The 22,723-nt window shown below is 29.5% G+C and overlaps 1 protein-coding gene across 1 annotated transcript in view; it reads left to right on the forward strand.

Moving 5' to 3' along the window:
- The first annotated feature begins 2,602 nt into the window (after positions 1–2,602).
- Positions 2,603–22,723, forward strand: part of LOC111695983 (uncharacterized) — a 48,471-nt gene continuing 28,350 nt past the window's right edge. Inside the window, exons 1-4 of the mRNA XM_023465481.1 lie at positions 2,603–2,676; positions 8,198–8,254; positions 10,153–10,274; positions 14,338–14,379. Coding sequence (XP_023321249.1) covers positions 8,198–8,254; positions 10,153–10,274; positions 14,338–14,379 — 221 coding nt within the window. The 5' untranslated portion in view covers positions 2,603–2,676. The remainder of the gene's footprint in view (positions 2,677–8,197; positions 8,255–10,152; positions 10,275–14,337; positions 14,380–22,723) is intronic.

Here is a 22,723-nt window from a genome sequence, read left to right on the forward strand (position 1 = left end):
AGATCAAGATTTGAAGTGTAAAGTTGTATCTCGGCCATGTCCCTCTTGAAATGAAGGGTCATTTAAAATTACGCCTACAGTCCGTTAAACCAGTTTTAAACCAGTTTTACGCCAGTTTTACGCCATTTTTAAACCATTTTTAAACCAGTTTTAAACCAGTTTTAAAATGATTTTAAGCCCGGAAAACAACAAAATATGAAACCAGAATGCCATTTCGTTAAAGCGCAATATTCAATTTTTATGATAAAGTGATTTTTTAAATGTTTGCAATTCATCTTTACATCAAATAATACTATTTTGATTGCTTCGTCTATTGTATAAAAACAAATTCAAATGTTTAGAAAAATGGTTATAATTGATTCTAGGAACCTTCGGTTTATATTGAATTTTATTTGATTTATAGATGATGTTAATTGAATTTTATAACGAAGTAATTTATATTTGTTGTTTTATTTATTTTGCTCCATCTTTATATTAATTTATTATAATTATCAACATAAGAAATTTTCCATGTTAAAAAGATTAACTTCGCTAAAAAAAGAAAAATTTCAAGAAATGTTAATCTTTTTGTAATTGTACGTTAATTCTTTAATTTTTTTATTTGGTCATTTTTTTTTGATCAAGTATATCTGTAAAACAAATTGTGAAATTAGTGTCCTCTAGGATCTGTTTGTTTGCTACATGAGACTCCCTTGGTATAATTATATTAACTAGGGTCTAGGAAAGATAAATAAAACCAATTTGTAAAAGAAGAAAAAAAAATAATTTGATTTACGGCTATTGATGGGCAAGAGGGGTCGTTATTTCAAAACGTTTAAGGTTTTTGGGACCTTTAAAGCTTCTACAATATTCTTAGAAGTTTCACATATCTTAACATAGTTTATTCAAAACATTTTCTAAACTCCAAGAGAAGAAACGGACCGAATTTTTTTATCTCATTGGATAACAATTTTGCATAGTTCAAGAAATATTACTTCAGTTTTGAAATCTTGCATTTACTGTATTTCCACCAGCCAAAACCGTTTAGAGTCAGCATACAATTTATAATGTGTAAAATCATCTTTTTATAGAAAGAAATTCAACGTATTGGGTCATTTGACAATATGTTTACAAACAGTTCACAAGGATTGAACTGTTCGGAACATATTCTAGAAAACTGTGACTTTCGATCACAATTTCACACATGAAACATATCTTTTTTCCTCGCAATTTCTTTCTTCTTGTTTTGTGACATATGCGTTATAGACGAAAATGCATAACATACAACTCTGTAAGTTTGAAGATTGCTGAAATTAGACTAACATGGAATCGAATTCAAAAAGAAAAAACCAAATTCGTTTCACCTTAGTTAGTCCGGGGTAAGTTCATCATGATAATTACTGTCAAATGACCCTACTTTACTACAGTGAAACCCTTAATAATGAATACATCGAAAGAATTCATCAAATGTCGTCTTCTTCACTTTCTGATAATGGAATGTTGCAGATATTTAGTTTTTTAATTAAATGATTATATGGAACTCTTCAAAACTTTTCCCGCATATTCATGGCTATTTAATTACTTTCGCAAATACTGAAATTTACGTAATATAGTATAAAACTCATTGAAAATTGTAAAGACGACATTTGATAAATTTATCCGATGTATTCGTTATTAAGGGTTTCACTGTACCTACTACCTTTAACTGAATGTTTTCATTTCTTTTACAAACATTGTTATTTCATGCTGCGGTAAATATATCGTTGTTGTCATATAGCAGCAAGATTCTCAATAATGAACAGATAAACAACTGGATAACCCTCAAATCAAAACCGATAACAAAGAAAACTGAAAAATTTCCTGAAAAAAATTGTATATATAATAACATATAAATCGATACAATGAATTGTTTATAATGAAAAGATTCTTACGATCTATTTTTGGATGTTAAGGGTTAAGTCGTCGGACAGTCCTAAGACGTTTTTTTTTTAAACTTCTGAAAAGAATGACAATTAATTATTAACAAAAGTCACTAATTCTTTATGTGAAAATATTCTTTGTTTAACTTTTGAAAATAGATGGATTCGCAATGTTTTAAGATATTTACACTCCGATGGGAGAACAAAGGACCGAAGCCTAAAATTATTTGGTTTGGATTTTAGTGTCTCCGAGAGGGGTTTCTAAGTTAAAGACGCCTTTACATGTATCATTGTTAATGGTTGACAATCGTGTAGTGTAAGTAAACAAATGCCAAACTTCATTAAAGAAGAATAAATCATCCCAGAAGAACGGTCTTTTCAAATCAAAAATATTTATAAGGAAATGCGGGTTTGGTTGGTCGAAATACAGTGAGAAACCTTTAGAAACTTTTCCGGTGAAAATAAAAGTCCCAAAACCTTTTCAAGAAAGAATCAAGCTCTTGCCCTTCACTAGTGTTTACGGTGATCTAGCAAATAACGAGAATAATTGTGCTGCTTGTTATTTTAAGATAATTTATCCAGTTTTCTTCTCTTGTTTCTAATGATGAAACCAAGGTTTAATCAAGGTGTTAATCATCTAATTTCTCTCTAGTTACGAATATAGTCTCAGTTTGCTCTCACTCTCTTACTCTAATTTAGTATGGAGTAAACCTCCGTCTATGTTCGGCGTACATTAGAAATATTTGGTTTTTGATACTTAACACTATTAAGAGCTGAGGTAAACCATTTTGAATTTTTACGTCGAAGAACTAAGCCTACCGTTCCTTTTTACATCTTGGGACCAAATATTATGAATGGCGGGAACTAGTTCAGCTATTTAATTCAGACTAAGTTGAACCACTTTTCCTGAAATTTGACCGGCACTCAAGAGAAGTTTATGTCGATCATTTAAAGTGGATAAGTGCAAAATATGGAGCTTTTATGAGATCAAATTTATTTTTGAATATACTTAAAGTGCTAGCCTTGCAGTTTGACATATTATAATTAAAACTACCATGTAAGAAAGTTTCCAACAGATACAATTAGATTGGATGAAGGATCATTTGAATATTTTTAGTATAACACAAAATAACACGAACAGTTTGGGCCTTATCCCAGCAAACTGTGACTTTCGATCACAATTTCACCTTTTAAATATAAATTTTACGCCTTTTATCATATGTACATAGTTGTCGGTTAATAAGTTTTAAATGAAAAAAGTATATAATTCTTTATAAAAGTTTAAATATTGTTGAATTCAAGACCACATGAGATTAATTGCATTTAGTCCAGAGTTTAATACACGAGGCAATATCCTTGGTTATATAACCGTATGGGGGGATATCCTTGGTTATATAACCGTATGGGGGGGATATCTGATTCACAACTGTACCCATTAAATTATAATAAAGCTCTGTTTTCTCATTTAAAATTAGTAATGTATAACAAATATAATTTCTAATTGTTTTTTCATCTCATGTTTAGAGGAGCACACTGTAGTTTAACATTTACAAGCTATAAAAATCGATAATTTACAATGTAGGAAAAACCAAAGACCTTGCCTTATGATTATTCAAAGGCCAACCAGACTTGAAAATTAATTTACAACTTTTAAAGTGACCTAGATCACTGCGGGGGAAAGCGAAATCTTACTGCTATTTCAATTTCAACAACATTTAGATGTTTAAAAAAAAGATACACAAACCTGTAATACACCTGCACGCCATATCTTTTGGTAATTTACCATAAAATAAATCCCTTTGTATTTTTATCAATTTATAACCCTTGATGGGCCATTCCAGCCCGTGCATGATTTGACGTTTGTGGATTATGATTGTGTGTATACTGAAGGGTTATAATGCACGCAAATCATCAAACGCAAAGAACCAAAAAGTCTTTTCTTTTTTTCTTTATCTACATGCTTATAGGGGATGTTTAATAAAATGTTCAATAGCCTTCCTACCCTTCCTTATATAAATATGATAACATACAATGTTGAAAACCTTCCTTACTCTTTATACACATATAAAGTAGTAATCTGTTTGTTAGATTTTGCGATCATAAGTTTTTAGGCAAAGCTGGGTCACGGGTGCCCAAGCTAATTTATATACTGAGTGTCTAAAAAAACGGGAATAAAGGTTTACAGGCTTGTAGATTTAAAAATGATAATTATCATAGGCTCCGAAAGTTTCCAACTAGAGTAAGTTTGGTAAAAATAAATATAATCTCAGTTTGCACAATTGTGTATGAGGGTAAACAGACATGTTTGTAATCGGATTTTCAAGATTGAGACCATATTTAATATCTACGTACAATTTCCGATTCAATGAGCATAATTTTAGGCTTGTAGATCTAAACATAACAAAATTATAGGCCTCTACACCCCAACGCCTCATTCACTTTACGAACTCGAGGTCAGAATCAGGAGAGAAATATTTGCCCTGGACCCTGATGTCGCTCAAAGTCTATTTTTGAAGTTAAATCAAGGGCCCGAAAGTGTTTTGCTGCTAAGATTGTAATAAACTGTAAACTAAATTATAATAACGTAACATTATCTTTTGCTTTTTACTAGCTCCAGTTGGAAACTTTAGGAGCATTTTAGATTGTTATTTTCAGATCTGCAAGCCCTAAATTGGACTCTTTTAATCAAAAACGGACTCAATCTTGACAATCCGAATACAAAATAATCTGTTTACCCTCATACACAATTGTGCAAAGAGATTATTTATATTTTTACCAAAGGAGTTGAGTCTTTGCAACAAACTCAAATTTTCTAATCCCTATATCTGTCCAACCTGATGACGAAAACTTTAGACATTTCAAACTTAGATTATTTGATCTAACAGAATTTTAAAATATATAAGGTCTACGACGTTGGAGGGCAAAGATATTAGGATTAGAACATCAGAGTTTGTGGCAAAAACTCAATTCCTCTACTCACTCCAGTCAATTTATGAGACTGAAACATTGTCATTTTTAGATCTAAAAGCTTAAAATTAAGCTAAAATAGTCTCAATCTTGAAAACCTGATTACAAACGAGTCTGTAGACCCTTGTTCAGTTTTTTTGAGACACCTTGTTTAAAGAAGTAATCTCTGTTTGTTTGTTTGTTTGTCCGATTATATCACTCGAACTCCTTGATTAATTTGGCTCCAATTTTGATTGGATAACTCGGTAGAAACCTGGGAATGTGCTTAGCTTGTTTTAAAATAAAGTTTAATGAATTGACTTATATACCAGAATTCGAGTTTTCAGTGTCCGAATTTAATGAATTTTAGCCGCGTCTCAAATCCCCCAAAAACCGGTTTCAGTTTGAGCGCCGGCTGAAATCTTGAAAAAATTTTCACAAATTTAAGTGAACCCACAAAAATTTGAGCCGCGGCTTAAATTTAAACCGCCGCTCAACTCTTTAAATTCGGCCTCTGGCTAAGCTTGCTTCCTAAGAAAATGTGTCGTCAATACATGATTTAAATCAATATCATGTTTTACATGTTATGCAATCTTTAGTATATATTATATATATATATATATATATAGGTAAGATAAAATGTACACAAAAAGTTTATTTCAAGGATGTTTCTTTGGATCTAAAGAATATATTTATCTAACAAAATTATCTAAGTGAATATAAGGCATCAATATTCCACAACACAAGAATGTCCCTCAACACCTCCCTAGTCCCTGGGATGGGTATTTAATTCCTTCTATTCCTTATATATATTTATATAATGTTCAATATCTTTAATTCCTTCTATTCCTTATACATATTTATATAATGTTCAATATCTTTTATTCCTTCTATTCCTTATACATATTTATATAATGTTCAATATCTTTAATCCCTTCTATTTCTTATACATATTTATATAATGTTCAATATTTTTAATTCCTTCTTTTCCTTATATATATTTAAAAAATGTTTAATATCTTTTATTCCTTCTATTCCTTCTATATATTTATAAAATGATCAATATCTTTTATTCCTTCTATTCCTTATCTATATTTATAAAATGTTCAATATCTTTTATTCCTTCTATTCCTTACATGTATTTATAAAATGTTCAATATCTTTAATTCCTTCTATTCCTTATTTATATTTATAAAATGATCAATATCTTTTATTCCTTCCATTCCTTATATATATTTATATAATGTTCAATACATAGATAAATAAATAAACATAGATAGCTTATGTACGCAAAATCACCAAGAATTGTACAGTCCGCGAACTCATACTTCTAGAGGTCAAAGTGTACTTCAATGATAAGCGGGGTGGTTTGGTTTTTAATGGATTTCATAATAGAGTGTAAAATAACTCCGGGAATGAAACTATTTGAACAACAATATTTCACTGAGCAATATATAATATTGACGAGAACTGAATAAGGACATGAGAAGGACTAAACTAACTTAAATTTCTCTCTACAGAACTCATGTACACCACAAGTACTCAATGACATAAGAACGGCCAATGTTTACAACCGACCTAATTAATCTATATAATATGAATATCTTTTAATCATCTCTGTACATTTATATCTTTCAAGATGAAAAATGTCGTCTTATGCGCAATCTATCTTTATCTATGGTTCAATATATTTTATTCCTTCTATTCCTTATATATATTTATATATCTTCATATCTTACTTCTGCTTACAAGAAAATGTCGCAACTCTATTAAAGGATTGGAAAACTATATCAATGCACTGTTCAGTTTTATTTGACAGTTTAGAAAATGAAAATAATAAAACGTGAACATGGGGCAGAATTTAATGATTTGGAGAGTTCGCTGAACTATCTACCACCGGTTCAACTGATTTAAATATTCATAAATCTTTAACTTTGAATTCAGTTAAATTCGGTCTGCTGAATCATTCTTGATATTGATATAGGTGTCGCAACGCCTTGGTCTTTGATATTAACTGACTAACTCACAATCAATTAGAAAATGAAAAAATTTTCTTAACTTTTTACGTGAGAGCTTGGCTGACTTCTAACCTTTGAATGTCTGTGAATTAATTTTATCTTAAATATCCTTTGAGAACTCGATCTTCAATGAATTCAAAGAATTAAACTCAGTTTTATTTTTATGTATTTTAAAATTAGACCGTTTGTCGTGCCTTTATTCTTCCCTCATACAATATTTCTCAAGTTGCCAATGTCGTCTTCCTTTCGATTGACTAAAACATATTCGAGCCTTGATACTTTCTTCAAATGATAATAAATTGAAATACTAAAATCGACAAGTGGTTTTCAACATAGCTTTTAATGTCTAACATTACGGAGAAATGGTTAATTTAAACATTAGGATAACTTCTGAGCTATAGAAACTAACTTTTCCGAGTTTTAGAAACAAGGAAACTCTGATTTTCTAATCACTATATCTTTGGAACCAAATGTTTACAACATCGGGTTCTAACGATATTGGGGTTTAAATATTTGATTTTGTTACAAAGACTCAATTCCTTTGGGATTTTAATTTTCATATTTTAACATATTATAATTTTTAAGCGACTAGTAATTGATAGATTGATGTTTTTAATGCAGATTATACACATTTTAGTCAATATTCTTCTTTTTGTCCATTATCACTTCACTTATTCACTTTATTTATTTTTGTTGCATTATATGCACCTGAAAGGCTAACATGCAGTTCTGAACAAAACTCTTTCATGTTTTTCACCACAAAAGTAATATTTATTTGTCCCAGAGAGAGATAAGTTTATTTTGCGTATTGTATGTATTGTATATATTGTATGCAGACAAATAATATTTATTTGTCCCAGAGAGAGATAAGTTTATTTTGCGTATTGTATGTATTGTATATATTGTATGCAGAAAAATAATATTTATTTGTCCCAGAGAGAGATAAGTTTTTTTTGCGTATTGTATGTATTGTATATATTGTATGCAGAAAAATAATATTTATTTGTCCCAGAGAGAGATAAGTTTATTTTGCGTATTGTATGTATTGTATATATTGTATGCAGAAGCAAGATCTAAAATATCAAATATTTTCAGAGTAGAAGATGTAAATTGAAGATATATATTAAAGCTATTTGGTGTGAGAATATCAAAACCTTTCAAAGCATATTAACTGTTTACTGCTGAACAAATTTAACATGATTTTCAGTATTTAATATTGAAAACTAATAAATCCGGGAAAATAATCGTCTTCGTTCTCTCTTCCTATAGTCGTGCACTGTCCGCACTGTTACTTATAGCGAATATATATTTGGCAACAAAATCATTTTTTTTCAGATGAATTTTTTAAATTCAATTCAGAGTTTAATCACTGAAGCATCAACAAATCTACAGGTAAAAATATTTTTGTTTCAATTTAAAGAATTTTCTAAAATGATTTTATTTTTCGATATTTTCTAAAGGGGATTTTAATTTTACAAATAATCTGCTGATACTCGCGGTTGTACAGAACAAAGCGCGTCACAAAACTCAAATTTCTTTTAGGGTGAGACCTAAAACTTTTCTGCAAGTTCTGATATAATTAATCATTTAAACGTGATAAAAAAACTTAATTATGGATATTTCACAGTTTTTCAATTAGTCATTGTCAACGATCAAACTTCATTAATCGAAAAGTAAAAACAAACAAACAAACTAATTGGCCCCGTCAACGCTTGGTCATTTTTAACAAAATTAAACATATCAACAAGGAAAATTCGTACAAGTTTAATTCTGGAATTAGCTAAATAAAAAGTTTCAGCAAAGTTTACTTTCTATTACTCCAGGATCCAGAAACGATCGTAAGTTTTAAATAAAAACATTTTATTCATTTTCATTACTTTACAGATTATTAAATTTTCCTTCTCATCATCAAATTAAAAAGAAAATATATTTGATTAAGATTTACAAAAATGAAAAAGTTCTAATAAAAGTTTTTAATAATTAAAGATTAAGAATCTTTTTTTTAATCAAAAAGATTTTCAATGAATATGAATATTAAAATATGTTCCAACTTTTAAAAATAATTTTATACACCATTTACAACCATAGTACCCCTAGAACTGAAGATGAAGCTGAAATAAAAATAAGAAGAATAATATTACTATCTTTACTAATACTGGGAGAAATCTATTTCAAGATGAATTATTCTGTTAATATTTGTTTTTATATCTAAAAAGTAGATAATATGTATTAAATGAATACTGAAAAAGTTTATATTATCATGAATAGTACAACTTTAATTTCCTGCAACGGATAAAACTTCAGAAAAGACTGAACGAAATTTATTCAGTATTTGTTCTTAAATTCAAGGATACTTTATTACTAACTCTGAATCAAATTTATTAATTTTTAATTTTTAATTTAACATAAAAATTAGGACCTGAATATCCTAGTATATTAAGAACCTGAACATCCTTGTATATTTATTAGGACCTGAATATCCTAGTATATTTAGAACCTGAATATCCTTGTATATTTATTAGGACCTGAATATCCTAGTATATTCAGAACCTGAATATCCTTGTATATTTATTAGGACCTGAATATCCTAGTATATTTAGAACCTGAATATCCTTGTATATTTAGAACCTGAATATCCTGATTTAGAACCTGAATTTCCTAGTTTAGAACCTGAATTTCCTAGTTTAGAAACTGAATACCCTGATTTATTTAAAACCTGAATATTCAGGCATATTTAAGACCTGAATATCCTGGTATATTCCGAACCTGAATATTCTGGTATATTTAGAACCTGAATAATCTGGTATATTTAGAACCTAAATATCCTGTTATATTTAGAACTTAAATATATCCTGGTATATTTAGAAACTGAATATCCTGGTATATTTAGAACCTGAATTTTCTGGTATATTTAGAACCTAAATATCCTGGTATATGTAGAACTTAAATATATCCTGGTATATTTAGAAACTGAATATCCTGGTATATTTAGAACTTAAATATATCCTGGTATATTTAGAACCTAAATATTCTGGTATATGTAGAACTTAAATATATCCTGGTATATTTAGAACCTGAATATCCTGGTATATTTAGAGCCTAAATAGAATCTGAATATCCTGGTATATTTAGAGCCTAAATAGAACATGAATATCCTGGTATATTTAGAGCATAAATAGAACCTAAATATGCTGGTATATTTAGAGCTTAAATAGAACCTAAATATGCTGGTATATTTAGAACCTGAATATCCTGGTATATTTAGAACCTGAATATCCTTGTATATTTAGAACCTGAATATTCTGGCTGGAGATGAAGATGATATCCAGGAGCCGGATTTCCATGATCCCAGACTAAACCGGAGAAGGAGCACTCTTCTTCCTCCCTCAACCTCATCAGGAAGAAGTTCAAGGTAGGAGATTATTAACCCTATTCCTGCTGGGGGGGGGGGGTCAATTTGACCCCCCCCTGTAGTTTTTTTTACATAACTCAAAAAGTATTGGTCTGAGGCTGTTGAAATTTTCTGACTTTTCCTACATACCCAAAGCCCTTCCTTTAGGCCTAAAACCGGGCTTCAATACTAACTGCCTGAGTCCTCAGGCACACTGCCTGAATGACTGCTTTTTCCTGTAACAAACTAAATCTTTGTTTTGACCCACTTCCACTTGTCAGATTTTGATAAAATTTAGCTTTTTGGAAAGCTTTTGACATAAGGAAACGAATTGCACAAGTTTTGCGAGAAAAAAATTGCAAATTTTTTGCAAAAAACCTGTTAAAGGAAATTTGCACATTTTTAGTTTTTCTTGATTAAAAATCAGGTTATTTAAAATTTTGCAAAATTTTTTGCATATTTGAAATGGCATGGTCAAGGGCTTGCCAAAAATGTATAATTTATCATTTTTTGGACAAATTTTTTTTTGCAAACATTACTATATAACTGGATTTTGCCATAAAATATTCAATTTTTGCAAATTTGCAAATTTTTTTTTGCAGATTCTAAAAGTAGAGCACAAGAACTTTCCAATGATGTATGTTTTGTCATATTTGGACATCAAACATGGGATTTAGAGTGGGGGTCAAATTGCCCCCCCCCCCAGCATATCCTGGTTTTCAAGTACCCCAGCAGAGATAGGGTTAAAGGGATTGTTCAACAATCTGAAAACATAAAAATTTCCATAATTTTAAAAATAAGAACACAACTAAGCCTACCAATTGCTCAAAACGTCTTAATAAAAACCAGAATGCTCAACTCTGTTGTACTCTGAATCTGAAAGACTTTTATAATGAACTAAACAATATAAAAAAATTCTTAACTTTTGCATATATAGATGTTTTATGAGATTTGAATGGATAGAGAAAAAGATACTTAACCAAATACTTTGCTTGTTTGGGTTGGTGTATTAATATTAATAAACGTAAAAACGACTGAACTGATCGAACCCAACATTTTTAAGGCAACTCAAATGACCCCAGGCTGAACGAAGCTGAAAATTTGGCCGTAAAAAATGTCGATATTATTATTTTGAAAATGCACCAATTTAAACAGAAAAATCAGCGAAATTTTCAAATGATTATAAATTGGCGACTTTCAGTGTTCAACCTTCAAAGCTAAAATTGATAATAGAAAAGGAGGTGCTAAGCTGAATAAGAAAAAGAATAATATAATAATAAGAATAAGACGGAATTACAATATTACCTCTAATCACGACAAAACTGAAGTTCAATGGGTGGTAAGAGTAAGACCTATTCTGTTTTCACATATCTAGTTTAAAAAGGAAGTTACCTGTAGTCTGTACACAAATAATGTTGACAGCTGCAGTGTTTTTTTTTATAACAACATTTTTTTATTGTGTTTGTCAGATATTATTAAAATTCAGTTACTATCAAAGATATTCATGAAACAATTTGCTCAAAAAGGTTTTTAAATAAATAATTTAAAAATTCAATTCATATTTTTGAAGATCATTTTTTAGTAATACACAATACATACTTTTTGATAAAAAGAATTTTATTTAAAATTTTGAAAATATATTGTTAAATTTTACATTTGCTTAAAGGGACCATACGTTTAAGTTATCTTTCATTTAAAAAGAGAAGCAAGCCTAATTCACAACGGTTTACCCCTTTAATTATTATCTGATCAATAATCTGAAAAATATTGCGGGTTTTCCAGCTTGAAACATATTTAATTTCCAATATTTCCCCAATGTTTCTGAAGCATGGAATAGTTTCTTTTAAAGAGAAAATTATATGGATATCTATAATACGTTATTGATGTTTGATATCTAAGGGTACCGTTGTTAATTGGACATTTAGAGAGCTATTTGTTGACCATTTAATTAATTATTTCACGGGTAAAAATGGTGGAACAAAATTCTCTTAAATAAAATATTCCTCTCTCTGTTAATATAAATGTTTTCTTAATAGAGTTTGAATAATAAACTGGAAATTATGGCGTAATTTAGAAGAAACATTGCTTTTATTGATTATTCAACATTCAGCTTACACTCACAGAATAAACCATGTTAAACGGTAGGTTTCTTTAGGGTGTCCGATAAAACATGGGAGTTAAGGTCGTCTTCATATTTGAAATAACTCGGTTCGGTTCAAAAGGGTTAACCGTAATAAAAGCAATGAACACAGAATATGTTCTTCAAATAGATCATTTAATTTCTGTAGTTATTCTATCAGAGCTGAAAACTTTATTATGGGATATCCTTAATCCCGATCGGTTAATTAATCTGGAGATTAATTACAAGAGGAGAACAAGCATTATTTAATCTGGAGATCAAGAAATAGAGGAGATCAAGCATTAATTTCGATATCCACCATTCTAAAGTTTTCAGCTCAGATTATGCTATCAGATTATTCTATCAAATTATTCTATCAGATTATTCTATCAGATGATTTTATCATTGAGATTTTCTCAGTATCCATCTCCAGTCATCTCTAGACATTTTACCTAAAATATAGTCTGATGTAGTCCTACGTGTTCATGATGTTGTTTGTAATCCTCCTTATTCCTTCCTAGTTTTCAGGTGTCTGTTTAATGGTCACCAGTAGCCACCCCTGCCTCTTTTTTTCTTTAAGATATTATAAAAATCAGGAAAAAATAATCCTGTGTGTAACTGAAAGATTCTGTTAAACAAACTCAAACTTTTTTCTTTTAAGAATTTTAATCTTAAAATCATTACTTTCCATGATGTATATATTTGGTTGTCAGGGTGTACACGTTAAAACGGTTAAACCTATGAGGGGGAATTTTATGGCTGGTTAGCTAGAATCTTATTTGAATTGCCTTAAAAATATTTAAATTTTTAAAAATAGTTTTAAAGCTGCTAATGTGAAAAGTTAATAGCCTGTCAAACTCAAATTAAGATTTTAAACAGGAACATAAAACAAATCAGAATGTCGTCTTCTTATTCGAAACTTGTGTAGGGTCTCACTGACGTAAACTTAGATATTATAAATATAATTACCATATTCGGTAATCATACAGAATATACATATTATTGTAAATATAATCATTTTTAAAGATAAATACATTTTTGACTATAGATCAGAATTTTGTTGTTATAAATAAGAAATATTTTCTATTAGTATATTTATGAAAACATATATCGTATTTGTGAATAATTACACGAGCTCTTTTTGATTAGTTTTTCATTTTTTATAACATTCATCAAACATATATCTTAAATATACATACAGGGTTGCCCAAAACAACGAAAAGATTGGATATGTTTTTAAGTTGATCAAAAATACTTAGATGATTTCCTCCAAAATTAAAAACTATTCATTGGATCACATTTTGGAGATTTTGTGGTTGTTGGGCGGCTTAAAACCCCGAATCCTGTTTTTTGGATCACTCTCATATTTGTATATTTCATGACTTTGTATAATACATTACTCAGACAATTATTACAGGGAATTATTAAGAGTCGTTCTTTAACTTCTCTTAAAGGAATTGAGTCTTTGCCACAAAATCAAATTTTCTAACTTAGATCATTTGATTTAATCAAATCAATGGTTTGAACTATCTAAGGTCCAGGACATTGGGTTGCAAAGATATAGCGATTAGAAAATCAGAGTTTGTGGCAAAGACTCAATTCCTTTCCAAGAAATTCCTGTAACTGAATTCAGAAAAACATACGCTAAACTTAAAGTGTTACCTGAATTAAAGGGGAATATCTCAAGACATTAGAAACTTTTGAGAAAATTCTCTTGGTTTTTCAAAACTGTTTTTTTTTGCAAAATCTCGAGAACTTTTCGGTGACCCATGATCAATTCTGAAATGTTTCTTGAATTTTTCCGAACTAAATCTCGGAAATGTTTTAAGACCAATTTTTGCGAATTTTCTGGGAGAAACTTTCTGCATTAAAAATCACATCCGATTTTTCTGCAATTTCTGTTGAAAATTTATGGATTAAAATAATCTATGATTTGGTTGAGAAAATTAGAACTTTTTATTTCAGATCTCCGTCACCTTCTCAACTCCGGACTCCTTCCTACAGAAGGTAGGAAGACATATGATTCTTTTTATGAAAACTCTAATCCTATAAAGGTTGCAGATCTGAATCATGTGTAGAAAAAGGCCTCAGAAAAAAGTTATAGGGTTGCGACGCAAGTGCATAGCCCAATTTTCCAAGGCCAGCTTTTTAAACCGTATACTTTTATAGTTTTGGTGCTAGTAAGGTTTGAAAAAATGCCCAAAAAAGGGTAAAAAATGTAGAAAATATTTTTTTGTTTTTCGTAAAATATTAAGATGTGACACATGCTTTTACTTCCATTTTTTATGCACAAAAAAGTTAAAGGCTTTTTTAGATTTTTTAACCCTAAGCTTTAAAAAACCATTATTTCTTAAAAGTAAAAAAATAGCGTAAAACTGCCCCCCCCCCCGCCTGTTTAGGGATAAAGGGACTGTACACGTAATATCAAGTTTTATTCTGTTTCACAACGTTATCCTTAAAGGCTTTGTCAGATCAGAATAAATGACTGAGATACAGTTTTATTATGTTTTTATTAAGTTTTGGTTTTTCTGCCAAAGTAATTGTGGAATTTATTGCAACAGAAGCAGTGTTTAACCTTTTGCGAATACAACCTTTTTCTAACCAGAAAAACAACAATAAACTCCTACATTATTTATCAGATAATGGTTTCTAGGAGACAGTTGTGAATAAGGCAAAGCCATCTTTAAAGGAGTTAAAATAACAACATTATTCCTTTTTACTAATCCCTAATTTATGTTCTTGGAAGATGTTAGATCCTGTGGGATATGCCAAGAAAATACATACTTGAAAATTAATTTTATGTATTTTAAGACGAGAGAAAACATTTATTCTTATTTTCCATGAATTTTATAACCATTTTATCCAGTAGTTTTACTTTTGATCCATTAAGAATAAAATCAAATACAATTACCACTTTTAGAAGTAGCTGAGTCTCAACTTTTCATTTTGAAAGATTCAAGTTAGTTCAAGTTGTTTATCGCATTTCGCCCAAAAATAAAGTATATATTTTTTAAAAACCATAACAGAAAGCATGTTGCAGTAAGCTTTTATTTAATATGTTATTTTTCATATTATCACAAATTCAGAGAAAGATATCATGAAATACAAAATAATACAATTGATTGGAAAAAATCATTTTCCCAAAAACGATCGTTTTTTAAAAAAACAATCGTATAAACAAAGGAATTGAGTTTTTGCCACAAACTTAAATCTTCTGATCCCAATATCTTTGCAACCTGATGGTGCAAACAATTGATATTTCAAACTTAGATTATTTTTTCTATAAGTATTAATAGTTTGAAATATCTAAGGTCTACGACATTGGGTTGCAAAGATATAGAGATTAGAAAAACAGAGTTTGTGGCAAAAACTCAACTCCTTTATTCTGTTACATAATAAAAATTCAAAAACATTAACGATAACAATCTTACAATATACGTTTGTTTCACGTGGAGACTGGAGCGTTTATTAAACTAATTAAACAAGATTCTAGTCAATTTACTCTCTCTCGACTTTCTTTTCTTCACAGGAATTATTTTAATGAGAGATCCTTTAATTAGAGATAAATACGTACAGTTTTATAATTTTTGCATCTCTTCTCATTAATCATTCTCACTCTGCATTTTTTAAGCATTAAAAATTATACATCTTGAACGAGTCATTGTCACAAACTCAAAATTGTATGATCCTTATACCTTTGCAACCTAATGGTGCAAACATTAAATACAGAAAGCATGGGTTTAAATATCTAAGGTCTACGACATTGGGTTGCAAGGATATAGGGTTAAAAAGACTTAATTCCTTTCAATACTTTCTAAGTTTGCCCGGATGGAAACGGTTTAAATATAAATTATATTAATATTGTTTTATTAGCTATACTGTACAGTGAAAAGCTTGATACTACTTTAAATGTTAACAAATACAATTTAGAATATTGGATAGATTACAAAAATTCTACATTTCTGGGTTGAAATAAAGAAACCTACAAATTGGGAGATTGCGAACTTTACTCTATTTCTGGGTAAACTTATATATAAATATATAAATACACATTTTGTACCAGCAAGTCACAGTATTCCAGAACCGCCCAAAATTTTCCTAAAATATGGTGAAATTATATTCTTTTTTCTTTTAGCCCTCTAATAGTTATTCTGTTAACTGCTTGGAACGTATTACAAAAAAAAAGGATTTTTTTCCATTAACAAAAATTCTCTCACGCTAGTTAATTTTTGTTATTTTTATTTCATGTTTTTTTTATATCTAGATACATTTTTCTTGTATTTTTATCTATTTATTTACAAAAAACTGTTAATTATGTTTTTAAAACATCATGCTTTTGGTGTTTTTTATTCAATGTACCATTTTTTACCTATTTTTTTCAACAAATAGAATTATATTTTTATATTTTTTTTTCTTTGATTATGTCAAACTTCCTTTGTTAATAATACTTTTATTCAAATATTTGTTTTTTCATTTATTTCTTCATTATTTTTTTATGTTTCCTTTTTCCTTGTTTTTTTTTAGTAAAAACAATGGTAAAATATCTCTTGTTTTTTCTTGTAATATTCACAATCACATCTGTTACTTAAACTTTTTAATTAAATGTTATGAAATTTAACACTTTAAAATCTTTTAATTTGTTTATTCAAAAAAATAAATGCATCCCTACTTACACTTTAAAATAAAATAAAAACGAATAATTTAACTCTTTTTATGTTTTTATGTTTTTGGATATTTCTTGTTTCTTTTCCTCTTGTTCACTGTGTTTTATTTTTCTACTTTTTCATATTTTGTTATGTTCCATCTTGTTGTATACTGTGTTAATAAATTTTCAGTTTTCTGCCATTGAACCTCACAAATTCTTAGATAAATGAAATTAGGTTGAACCGTGGGTTTACTCTCACAGATTGGGAGTTTAAATCAGAAAATCAAAGGACTTAAAGTACAATTGTGTGCTAATAACCAAGTTAATACCAACAGAACAACGAATCACATTCACAGAAAAAAAGGAAAGTTGGCATTATTGTAAAAGGAAAGTTGGAAAGTGGAATGAATCGAAAAGTGGTTTATGAATGAATGAATGAATGAATGAATGAATGAATGAGTGAATGGGTGGATGAAAGGAAGGATGAATGAATGAATGAATGAATAGATGAATGAAAGGAAGGATGAATGAATGAATGAATCGAATAGTTTTCTAATTTGCTGTAATAAAAAGTTAATGGAAAAAAATGAAAGATTGATTATCAAGCATAAAAAGTAACTAAAACTTGTTTATAACTCGAAATTTGTATATCTATTTGTTTCCGGGCACTAGACCCTTTTAAACTGTAAGTTTTCCTAGATCAAATTGTCAAAGTTTGAAAAATCAAAGGTTTAGACTAAAAAGTTATTAAAGTAATTATTTTAAAATAATTAAAAAAAATATGTTCTCAAAACGTAACCACCCAATTATGAATGATTTTGAACATCGACTTTGTCCTCAAACGATCAGTACATCTTTAAAACGTTTAATAGGTCTCAAATGAATCCTCCGCAATACTACATTCTCAGTTCAACTACCATACATTGCCGGTCAATCCCATTAAGTATATCTTGAGCTTGGAACTTTTCTCTTGAATACTCGTAACCCCGATTGCTTAAACTTGATATCCACTATGGACATTTTTAACTTGGGGATCAATGCTTAATCTCTTCATTTCAGTTATTCCTCCACAGTACGATTACCACGCGGATATCGAATGAGGATTAAATTAGTCTGCAGATTAATATTAATCTTGATATCAGTAATACAAAACTTCCCAGCTGTGGATGGACAGGTTTGAATACGACCTGTCAGCCAAGTAATTTAAATACCTGATTAGAAGAATTATTGCCTCTTCAACAGTCATAAAAATAACTGCAGTTACAACTAGTCCTGCTCCGACTACACTGCCAACCTTAATAGCTCAGAATTAATCAATTACGAATAGGGTTTCCACGAAAGGACAATATTTTTGCGCACAATTTGCGTAATTTTCGCGAAAATATTTTTTTGGCGAACTTTTGCGCATCTTTTGCGCATAAAGCACAATTTAAGTTTTGCGCGTGTTTACGCATTTTTTTGCGAAATTCGCGGAATACAGGAAGTATTGCGCAAAACGGCAATTTTTATTCAAAACAATTTATTGCGTATTGGCCAAAATTGACAGTTTCAGTACAGAATTAAACAACTGAAGGTTTATTCAAAAACTTACCTACAAACAAGTTATGATTCTGATACTCTTAATTGGTTACTTTTAGTTAAAAAACCTTCAAATTGAGGGGCACTAATTAATAAGACAGAAATTAGAAATTTGAAAATTGAAAACTAATGCATAGTTTTTACAGATGTATCAATCTTTGTAAAATGTGGTGTTAAACTTTGATATTTCAAATGCTGACCACTTCTAGTCGAATGCATATGATTCAAATATCAAAGGTCTATGCCCACTGAGATTAGGACAACACGGAAAATTAGTCATCAAATTTGTACGCAGCCTCGACTTTGAAGTGTCGCATCGCCTTGGTCTTTGGTTTTACTTTTTTTATAGGCTAAGACATATACTTTTTAAAAAATGGTACGCGTCTGTTTTTATATTTTAAGTTTTAAATTAGTAATTGGCAAAATACTGCTTGACTTTTGTGAAGATCGTGCACATCTTTATTTGCAGTTTGCCATCATGCATCAGGTTAAAAAAAGAGTTTTTTAGGCAAATCATTTTCTTTTTAAGCATTACAATTTTATGCAAAAAAGTACATCCTAATTGATGACTAATTTATACAGTTGACATTTTTGTTCAACTTTTTTAATGAGAATTTTTTCCACAAAATTTAAAACAGAAGAACGCAAAAGCGGAATAGCGCAATTTTGCGTGAAATGAAGTTTGCGAATGAGAAATTTTTTCACGCAAAAATGCAGCGCAACGAAAGTAAAAATTTGCGCTTTCTTTCGCAAAAATGACGCCAAAGTTTTGAGAATGGAAACCCTAGTTATCAAATTATAACCTTAGAACTGCAGTTATCTATTGAAAAACGCAAATTATGTACAGCTGGTTGAACTACATTTCTATTGCAATTTGTAAAATCAAAAAAATTCAAAAATCAAAAAATTACTTATGCCCCTAAATTAAATGATTCTAAATAATTTTTTATTTCTGCAACATTTAGTAAATTTGAATTTTGAAGTGAGTTTTGTTGGTGTAAAACTTTACATGCATTAACAAAAATACCATGCAACCATAATTCCACATCCTGTTGAGTGGTTGAATCCCACCATTATTTGATATAACAGAACTCATAGTTTGAAATATCAAAGGGTATCATTGGGTTGCAAAGATGTAGAGATAAGAAAATTCAAACCAATTTTATTTTCTACAATTTTAAAGAAAGCTTGATTTTAAACATCTCATTCATAATTTTATTTAACGCATTTCAAAGGGTTTCTTTAATTCTAAAAACATTTTTAAATATTTTTCCGTTTTAAATATAAACACACATTGCGGAATTCTACCTCCGGTAACTCCGCAAACCATGTAATCTGCAAAATGTATGCTAGCGCTATATCCAAACTCCGAGTCACTGAAACTAAAAAAGAGAAGAATTGGTCTCAGTTTTATACAACAAATAAAACAATGATTAATACTTTTTCTTACCCAGGCCAGCCGTTTCGGTTTTTAAGGCCATAGCCAATAAAATCTAAAATGAACAGCATTAATTTTACCTTTATGTATATGATACAGCTCTTCTCTCATATATATAGCTCTTCTCTCATATATATAAATATATGTTTTTAAAAAATCCCAGGCCAACGTCCGGCACTTCAGCTAGTTTTACACAAATGCCATGGTTGATTTTTTTCGGAAAACATATTATTTTGATACATTATATTTCATATTGTATAATTAAAATAAAAACCTTACCTGGCCAAGAAGACCGGATACACCTTTAAATAATATTGCATAAATACTAATTTAGAAAATCCAGATTAGTTGTTTTTGTTGTGAATTGCAGGAAAATAACTTAGGAATTATTAGAATTAAATACTTTTCAACTAATAAAATAGACAATACTTCTAACCTAAAAATCAAATTTAGGTTTCAAGGGTGAATCGGTAAATCGGGCATTCCCATCTTTGAATATAAAAAATTTCGTTAACGGTTTATGAAATGGTTATCGGTTGTGAACACAGAAGACGACATTTAGAAACATCAAAACACATAATGTTTTTTACAAGTTGCACAGTGCAAAAAAAAAAAATTTACTCTAATCCGTTTCGTTTTTGTTTTCCACCGTTAATTCTCGAAACCTCCGTTTCGTTAAGGGAATGTTGTCCAGCCCTGCTTACAGGACCCCTAGAACCTTCATACAAAGTTTCAAAAAATGGCTGCCGGTACGAGAAACAAATGTTTAATTATATTACAATAAGTATGGTTGAACTTAATCTTCAGAATAAAATAAAACCACAAAAATGATGCAATAACGATATTCCTACAATAACACAGTAAATCCACTCCGTCCAATGTTCAGGTGCTCTAAAAAAAAACAAAAATAAGAAAATAAATGGATCAAATTATATTGTAAAAATTCTTTTTTTTCGTATTTTTGTAATGATAAATAAAGAGAGTATCCCACAAAAAATGAGAGTCGGTGAATAGTTTGAATGTCTTCTTTCATTTCCATACAGTATTATATATTAAAAACTTTTTGCAGTTTATTTCATTATATAAATCTTTTACTCAAATATGATTTACTTTCAAATGAATTTTACTATAATATGATTACCATATAGACAGTTATAGTATTAGTTTAAAAACTTTTTTTCTTTAAGAACATTTATTTTAATTGATTTTTTTCTTAACTATATTGGCTGAAGTTTAATGTTTTTTTTTCTGAAGTATGTTTTGTAAATCCTACCTGAACGTTGAGAATATCGGAATGGTCACTAAACTGTATCAAATTCAAATTCTTTTAACAAAAAAGTAAAAATTTACAAATTGTTTGATCCTAGATATTAAAAATTTAAACCATATTTTCCGCATCTATATAGGTTTTGGCTTAATGAATTTGTAGAATTAAGCTAAAAGGTTTCTGATTTTTAGAATGCAGAATCTTCTGCGAAATATTTAAAATTTTCCAAACCAAATGCTTCCTATGTTTGAAAATGAATTCCCTGAGTAGTATACTAACTGATGAGAAGGATAGAATGAGAATAGTAAAATGAACCTCGTTCAACTACATTATGTATACTCAGGGCTGGGTTTCAGGCTAATACCTAGCTCTTTAATAATTCAACAGGGGGTGCCAACAAACAAACGTAATTCAACAAAGTACTTCAAAGTATTCACAACGCAATTCAACAAGGGGAGAAAGGCCAGCCACAACAATTTCTTGCCAAAGCAACCTTGAAATCTTTTTTTGCTTCCGTAATGTCTAACCTTTTCCCGATATAAAATAAATAACAAAATATTTAGTATACCTCTGCCTATCATTATCATTAACAAGAAAAGGTAAAGTTCTATAAACTCGGAATTATTTGCGGCATTCTACAACAGGAACATCTGAAAATGCGCGTAAAAAAGTTCACATTTTTAAGGATGTTGAACTCGAAAACTTACATTCAAGGTCGAGGATTTCGAGGTGGCTTGGGCGAGAAAATGAGGAGAATGAGGCTCGGGGTAGATATTATTGTGGCTGACCTTCCTCGCCTCATTCTACAGTATGACATCAACAATTCAAAAAAGATTCTCAACTTTTCATCTTTTAATCGACACTTCGACTTTATTTAAAAAATAAAACTCGCAGTTGAAGCAATTCGCTAGATTGGAACAAAATCGCATGAGAATGAAATTAAGCGTAGTATATAAACCCCAATAAATCAATCAATAAATTTCCGTTTGAGTATTCCTTTTTCATACAAACAAAGTTAGCTGCTGTAAGAAGGGAACCAAGAAAGGCAGCAGAGAATCCCAAAACATCGTAGTGACGATTTTGAACCTAGAGATTAGAAAATAAATGTTAATATGTAAAAATAATATCAAGTTATAAATGTTTTTCAATTCATTTTTCAAGGTCTTTTTAAAATTTGTTATCTGTAGCTTGAATAACAAATAAGGTTATGGGCTATTTTAGAATTTTACATAAAATAAAATGTACATCGATAAAAACAGGATTTTTTTAAAATTTCTTTTCATGAATATTTCGTTTGAAGCTATTTAATTAAAATCAGAAAAATATGCTCAATCATAAACTGTTCATTTTCTAGCATAATGAATAAGTAATAACCCAAAACAAGCTGTGGGGGGCCATTCGACTAATTTCCCCCCCCCCCCCA

The sequence above is a fragment of the Eurytemora carolleeae genome, unplaced genomic scaffold, assembly GCF_000591075.1.
Source record: "Eurytemora carolleeae unplaced genomic scaffold, Eaff_2.0 scaffold171, whole genome shotgun sequence".
Taxonomy (NCBI): Eukaryota; Metazoa; Arthropoda; class Copepoda; order Calanoida; family Temoridae; genus Eurytemora; species Eurytemora carolleeae.